Source organism: Syngnathus typhle, linkage group LG8, assembly GCF_033458585.1.
Source record: "Syngnathus typhle isolate RoL2023-S1 ecotype Sweden linkage group LG8, RoL_Styp_1.0, whole genome shotgun sequence".
NCBI lineage: Eukaryota > Metazoa > Chordata > Actinopteri > Syngnathiformes > Syngnathidae > Syngnathus > Syngnathus typhle.
The window spans coordinates 3,810,613-3,818,324 of record NC_083745.1 but is presented as its reverse complement, the minus strand read 5'-3'; the positions used below and the strand labels follow the sequence as shown (position 1 = coordinate 3,818,324).

The following is a 7,712-nucleotide window of genomic DNA, read 5'->3' as shown; positions in this document are numbered from 1 at the left end:
ATGCTGCGCCGCGGCGAGGTAAGATGCGACGTCGCGTCGAGGGGCACGACGCGACGTGGCACGGGCCAAGCCCTTCATTAGGGGAGACAGACGCTTTACTGGGCGGGATGCCATCAGAATTGCTCCGTGTGGGGAAGGCAAGTCTGTCACTTAACCCTTCCGTTAGCTTTGGTTCCCACAGGATCAGCAATATTGGTCCCACAGTCAGTTTGATCAAAAGGAAGAAAACAAAAACAATGCTACACAATAGAGTTGTCGGTTGGCCAAAAAGTGCAGTAGAGATTCAGACCCAGAAGCTCAGAACTGCAAAGCAAACTTGCTATCCACTAGAATCAGCTAAAAAGTTACATAAAAACAATGAGAACATTTTTAATCCGCCTGAATGATTTTGAAACATGCCACCCCCCAAGATGGCGGCGTCTGCGGCTCGGCGTGTGCCTATTTTCGTGAAGTCTGCTTTTAAATAACTGCAGGAAATGGGCAGATGATGATGATGGACCTGAACATTCCCTTTGCTTAAGCGGCACCCTTCCCCAAAATAGATGCTGAGCTGCTGTCCTCCTTGAGTCAGCAAGCAATCAGATAAATACACAAAAAACTAAAAAATAAAAAAAAAATTGCTAACAGTCCTGTGTCATTTGGTTACACAAGACAGCAAAAAAAAAAAAAAAAAAAGGAAGCAGAAAAAGTGAAATTTTGTTATTCAAAAAAAACATCCCATAGGATTTTCCCACAAAGTCAAGACAAAATAAAACGACAGTCGCAAAAAATCCTGAAGTGCGATGGTAAATGGGATTTACGGCTACATTTTGGGTCCAATAGAATTACCAGCATCATCGCTTAAGAGCATGTCGCCATTTAGTGGTTTAATAAAGCCGCGCAATATATCTTGCACAAGTATGTTGCAGTGTCCCACGAGAGCGCGAGCAAATATGTACTTTAACTCTGACAGCGCCACGCATTTTTTCTTTTTGAAACTATTTTCATCACTGCCTTTGCTGCCTCCACTTGCATGACATCTCACACTGCTGTGGATTACAGGCGCCATCTAGTGGTCATTTTAGGAAACCGTCAATCCAAGCATGAAATGCACTAAGTATTATACTTTATTTTGTACGTATTTTTGGTTTTTTAAATCGGTAATGTGCGATTAATTTTGAATGAATTAATTTTATAAAACACATTTGGGAATTACATTTGAATTTTTTAGTCATTATTTCAATATTTATTCTCAATAAAAAAATCATGTAAAGGTCTTTGTACGTATTTTTGGTTTTTTAAATCGGTAATGTACGATTAATTTTGAATGAATTAATTTTATAAAACACATTTGGGAATTACATTTGAATTTTTTAGTCATTATTTCAATATTTATTCTCAATAAAAAAAAAAATCATGTAGAGGTCTAATTCAGTTAACCTGTGAAGTGTTTTGTAAAGTCTTACCTTATAGCAGTTGAAGACGTTCCCACGAGATGAAATCTGATGTTCTCCTGGGCTATCACTCGTCAGTGATCTCCAACCCATCTGTGCTATCTGAAGACGACCCGGGTCTTGCACCACGGGCAAATGTAAAAAGCCAGCAATGATGCGCAGAGCAGTGGCGAAGCTGGCCCGAGCGTAATCTTCAGCCGCGGGCCTCCACTGCAAAAGAGGAGAGTCAAATCGATCAGCAAGAAAATTAAAAAACCTCTGCATGCCCTGAAGACGACTCACCGAATGTTTATGAAATGGATTTTTAGTGCGGTTCATCGAGTTACGGCCTTCGGGAAAGCATTTGATGAATTTAGCATTGATTGAGACCATTTAAGGACTTTTTTTTTTCCAGTAGCTTTGCCTGCCGACAGGTTGAAGTGGAATGCAAAGCTTCATTCTTGCTTCTCATATATTGGACCTCAATAGACTGCGCACGTGTACTTAATGAATTATCCGCCAACTTGAAGTTGTCAGTGAACGCTCAGCACCAAAGTGCCTTTCAAACCCAGCATGAATGAAACAGAAGCACAGAGAATACTCACACACGCCAAGGAGAACATCCTGCTGTCCCTCACTGCTGTACACGTGCCAAAGCATAGAATTGGGGAAACCTTCAGAGTGTTTACCTTCAAGGACAAAAACTTTTCAATTTGAAATTAAAATAAAGGCCAAGTCCACATGGCAGATGGCAAGCATGTGTGCAGCATCCTCAGATGGGCCTGTGTTGCTAATAACAGCACACGCCTGGACCCCCCCCTGCAGCCGCTGCAAGAGCTGATGGGAATAGTTCAAAGCTGAGTGGGTACGATATTCCGTCATGAGGTGGGATCCAATTCAACACCACAAATTTTTTTTTTTTTTAAATCATGACACTCTACGAGCTGCTCGCGGTTTCCTGCTCCAAGATGATAAAATCTACAGTAGTTTACCATCTACAGTCAGATATTGGGACCACTAGCGAAGCTAGTATTTTTTCCCTTGGGTGGGCCATGGGAAAGCCAAGGATATCTTATCTAAAGGAATCCACCATTATTATGTATTTTTTTTCTTTTACAAATCCCCAAAATATTTTTGAAAAAATGAGGAAAGAATTCCAGGAAAAATCAGAAAATACCCCAATTACATTCTGGACTGGCACCAAGTGGTATATTTGGGGGGGCAGTAGCCCTGCCCGGCCCCCTCGAGCACCGCCAGTGAGAAGCGTGACCCCCTCACGTAGATATGCACTTTTTATGAAATATACAAACTATTACAAATTTGCGGAGATCCCGTTTGAGAATCTCAGCTGTAAAATATCTGTTGACTACTAGGCCATCGTAAAAAACAAACAGACCTTCTCAATTCCCCTTACGTAGCTATTTTAAGGAGAGCAGACTTACTGCACCGGCAGCGGTTTGTTGGTTGGGATTGGTGTTGAACAAGGTTCCCAATCGTGACCTAGTTGCAGCTTTGCTCTTTTTGAAGCAACTCCACATTGCTGGCGCTCTGTGAACAGCAGCCTTCAAAACATCCCCGTTGACTTGATTGGCAGAGCTTTTGCTTGTGATTGACTGCTGAATGAAAGGCAAATGTCGTCCTCCACTTGTTGGATGCGCCGCGGGATGAATCAAGGGAATCTATTCGAGAGAGAGAGAGAGAGAGAGAGAGAGACGTTTGTTTGTTTTTTTGGATTGGTTGACAGACAGTCAAGATGAAAGAGGGCGAGACTTCCTCTTTTCTTCTCGCACTTCCTGCTGGCATTCGAGCGAGGCGCGATTTCAAATTTGGTGACTTGCCACAAAGCGAGAGCACGGAAATACCAACGAGATGTGGCAAGGCGCAACCTTTTATTCAACTTTCACTCTATTGTGCAATTTAAGTCGCTCTAAAAAAAAAACAACCTCTCAAACATTCACCGAGACACGCTCGCAGTTCCGAAGCAGTGCGATTGCTCCATGTCTTTCATTTCATTCACAAGAAAGCACTGCAAGTCCTTTTTTTAACCCCGCGGACATTACTGATAAATAGTTGGAAATATATCCTGTCGTTAAAAATATGCAAAAGAACACCATCTATTACTAATTCCCTGTTGAAAAGCAGTGATAATCATTTGCTTCCATTGCTATTAGATATAAAAAACAATTTCGTATTTATATAGTTTTTATAAATCTCCATAAATGCTTTCTAAAATAATTACTCAAAATAATTGTTCCTTCATCATTTTTCTAACGTCTCTCATTAACTGTTAATATATTAAAAATCTTTGCCGGCGATGAAATACGATTAAAAAAAAAAAAATCACTCAACGAAACAAGGCTAATGATGTGTGCTCAACAGAGAGTCGTAAATTAAAAAGGTGAATCATGGTCCACTGGGGGCGCCATCATTGCCTTGCGTTTTTTTTTTTGCCGATTCGTCATTCAATCGATACCAATGAAAACGAAATTGAACTTGAGAGATTTCACAGTCGAGGCACACAGTTATTTGTGGTAGATCCAAACGAAAATCACACATGAAAGGCAAGTGGCTGATGAGTCAGAGTTTGGTCATTGGTATGTGCAGGTTGTTCCAAGGTCCCATCCACAACTCCTCCTCATCGTGATCGCTGTGGAGCGGCAACGTCTCCCTGCTGTCTTTGCGGTTGTCCACCGAAGTCTCCAGTTCCTCTCCGCTGCTGTTTCTGCCCAGCGAGGATTTGCCGATACTGGATTTGGACCCGGAGCTTTTAAGACCGTTCAGGCTGGAGCTCAGGGAGCCGCAGGAGGCCCGGGTGTTCAGGTTGATGTCCACGTTGGGGGACACGCACGTCTCGGTCCCGTCCTCCGTGCCGCCATTAAGGCCTTCTGTGCTAACGATGGGCGACGGCTCCTCGTGAGTCACCCCCAGCTTGTCCAGTTTTTTAAACTGGGATCCCACCTTGAGGTTGTTGGGGTGGGGTGTCCGTCGGGTTCGGACGATCGTGCCGTTCTGGGCCAGGTAAATGTTCCCGTTGATGTTGCCGTGGCCGCTCGACGGTCGGGACCTCTGCGTCTCGCCGGAGCTCTCCTCTCCGGTGGAGGTGGACTCATTTTCTCGATCGACCACGAGCTTCATCCGCTTCTTTCTCACCAGCTGGGGAGAAGAACATGGATCAGTTTCATTGGAGGTGGAAATGACACACTCCACAGTCCCAAAATATCACAAAAGAAGAAAGTGCCAGAGGACTGATGAATTACGCAAAAGAAATCAATTAACTGTGGTTCAACATATTGTAGCAATTACCGCTAGCTATCTTCTCATCATCGGACCCATGATGAAAACATAAAAAGTCAAATTCTCCAGAAGTGATGTCGTGATTGCTAACCGCTCACCAGAGTGGTTTTCGTCTTTGATTGTGTTTGACTCTGATGAGGTACTGCGTGCCGTACCGATTCCAAGAATAAACCATGATGGTCAGCGTTGGCGCAATAATAAAGATCATGAAGAGGTATAAATGCACACTGGGAAAGGATGAAAAAAATAAGGACAGGAAAGTTCAAAGTTGCTTTTGTAGCAGTCAAGTAGCACAGGAGAAGTGAGCTTCAGTAGATGACGTTGGAGACGCTCAGAAGAAGAAAGCACCCATGTGTTAACTCCCATGCAGAGATCATTGGCGTTCTCTTACTTCACAGTGACAATGGTGTTTTCTAGAAGGCTGTGAGGTCCTTCTCAGAGTCGGAATCGGCGTCTGACGTCGCCTCGGTTTCTCCTTTACCTGTCTCTGAACCGGAGCCGCTAGCTGCGGATTTCTCTGTGGAGATGGCGTCTTCGTCCACCTCGGAAATGGGTGACAATCCTGCGTAGGTCTCTTCGGAAGTGCCGCTGATGCTCCTGATGTCGGAGTTATACGGGGGAACGCTATAAGGGGCGGACGGCCCGCCTCCTGACGCCACGCTGGACCTTCTGGAGGCGGCACCGTCGCTCATGTCACTGGCTGACTCGGACGCCGACGCTTCTTCTTCGCTCTCCTCTGTGATTGTGCCCTCGGTCCGGTGTGTCAGGACGGACTTTCGGGAGTGCAGGCTGCCGCTGGTTGACCCGGAACCAGAGGAACTTCTCCTGCTCCTCAAGGAACTCTCCTCGGTCATCCGACTGCCTTTGGATGACCCGCCGACGGAGTCTGAACCGGACATTTTTCTCTGGCCTGACCCTTTAGACCAAGAGCCTTCGCTGCCTGACCCTGATTCGGCCTCGCTGACTGTTCCTGTACCTGATTCCGACTCGCTGACTGTTCCGGTACCGGATTCTGCCTCGCTGAGCTCCTGGCCGGACTTCTCAGATGTTAATGTGCTTCCTGACGTTTTGGTTGATGACCTCACACTCGAAGCAGATACAGAGGCAGATTTGCCGGTGCTTGCACTTTGACTTCTTGCGCTTCCGCTAAGAGTCCTACTACCGCTTTCGCTCCGACTTTGACTGGCGCTTCGGCTCACACTACCGCTGCCACTAATCCGCCTACTCCCACTGGTACTGCTCGCCTCAGTAGCTGATGATCTTATGGATGAGCGGGCAGTAGATCCACTGTCTTTGGTGCTTCCCGCAGTCTCTGACTCCTCATCTGATTCTGAACCCTTCTCCGTTGCAGTCATTGTTCCTTTCTCTGAATCGGACGCTTTGATTGATTCTGACTCCGAGTCTTTCTCTGTTTCTGACTCTTGCTCCGATTCTGAGTCTTTCTCTGTTTCCGACTCTTGCTCCGATTCCGACTCTTCCTCTGTCCCTGACGGCTTCTCGGATTCGGACTCTTTTTCTGATTCTCTTTCGGTACCAGATTCTTTCTCACTGACCGATTCCTTTTCAGTTCCTTCGCTTTCAGATTTGCTTTCTTCCTCCGAATCCCCTGGGTCTTGATCGGGCTCCTCTTCAGAGTCCACGGTACTTTCGTTGGCGTCGTCCCGATCTAAATCCACTTTCAGATACTCCCTGTCCACGCTGCTTTTCTCAGACGACTCGTCATCCGAGTCTTTATCCTTGGCGCTCCCGCTCGTCCCTGCTTCTGGCTCACTTTCCGTGACACTAATGGACACTTTGGACTTCTTCTCTTCTTCGCTTGTCACTTGTGAGGCTTCTTCGTCCCTCTCGCTGCCAGTGACGCTCACGCTACTCTGCGACTTTCTCCGGGCTTGCAACTTCTTGCCGATGTTGATTTTCTTCAAAACTTTACTCAGCCGGCTGCGAGTGCTCGATTTGCGGTCGATGGGTCCCGCAGGCGACGGCCCATCACTCAGACTCTCCAGACTGTCAATACGGCGTGCTGACATCAATTTGGCGTAATCCTTATCTTTTTTCTTGACGCCAAACATCTTGAACATTTTGGCTTTCTTCCATGGAGACGGGCCGGCAGCAGCCGCCGGCGCCTGCTCTCCTCTCTTGGCGGCTGCCAGGAGTTTGCTGAGTTTGATGACAGATTTGAGCTTCTTGGCGGCCTTGGAGGGCTCGGCTTGGGCTTCCGGTTCAGCCTCCTCGATTCCCTCGTCCGCCCTAAACGCCACCCTTTTGGGTGGACCTCGTCCCCTCACGCCGCCGCGTCCCCTTCCTCGGCCTCGTCCCTAAGACAACGATACTCGATTCATCCTTTTGTGCTGATTAGACAATAATGTTGGATTGCCGCGAGGCGCATCGTGGTTACTCATTCAATAATCTACCATCCAGGGCCAATACTTGACATTTTGATGATCACAAAGAGCATGAAATAGACATTTGAGGAGAGATATTACCTCAGGGCCATGCGGACTGTAGTAATAACCATCATCTTCCATAATCACCTCCCCGTATTCGTCATACATGGGCGCAATCAGCCTCCTTCTACTGCCATACTGAGGGAGGTCATACCTTGAAAAGAGGAAATTTTGCACAAGAGAGTTTTTACAAAACATTTCTTGAAGAGGCTGCCCAAGAGCACATTCGAAACTTTTTGTTCATAGTTATATTTGGCCTTTTCTGGGAACGGTTTGGGGGATTTGTCATCTTAATGTCGGGGAAAAGCGGCGACAGAAATCTGCTTTGCCCTCGCAATGTACAAAACACGACCTTGGCAATGTGTCCATGAACATACGTCACGCTCCTTAATTAGCAGGAAGTAGAATTCAACACATTGCAGGTAGGCCCCACCCACCGAACGTGTGGCAGTGACTCCAAGGACTCGGATCGCCGGATTAAGAAGCTTAAGCCGCTGAAGCGCTCCGCAAATAAATACAGATCAAACGCAAATCGAGTCACATTTATGATCACACTCATTAG

General features: G+C 46.4%; 1 protein-coding gene across 1 annotated transcript in view; it reads right to left on the bottom strand.

Moving 5' to 3' along the window:
* Positions 1-4,423: 4,423 nt before the first annotated feature.
* LOC133158456 (protocadherin-15-like) overlaps positions 4,424-7,712 on the bottom strand; it is a 109,412-nt gene continuing 106,123 nt past the window's right edge. The window contains exons 38-40 of the mRNA XM_061285690.1: positions 7,190-7,304; positions 5,098-7,021; positions 4,424-4,565 (exon numbers count right to left, since the gene is read on the bottom strand). Of these exons, the coding sequence (XP_061141674.1) occupies positions 5,120-7,021; positions 7,190-7,304 (2,017 nt within the window). The 3' untranslated portion in view covers positions 4,424-4,565; positions 5,098-5,119. The remainder of the gene's footprint in view (positions 4,566-5,097; positions 7,022-7,189; positions 7,305-7,712) is intronic.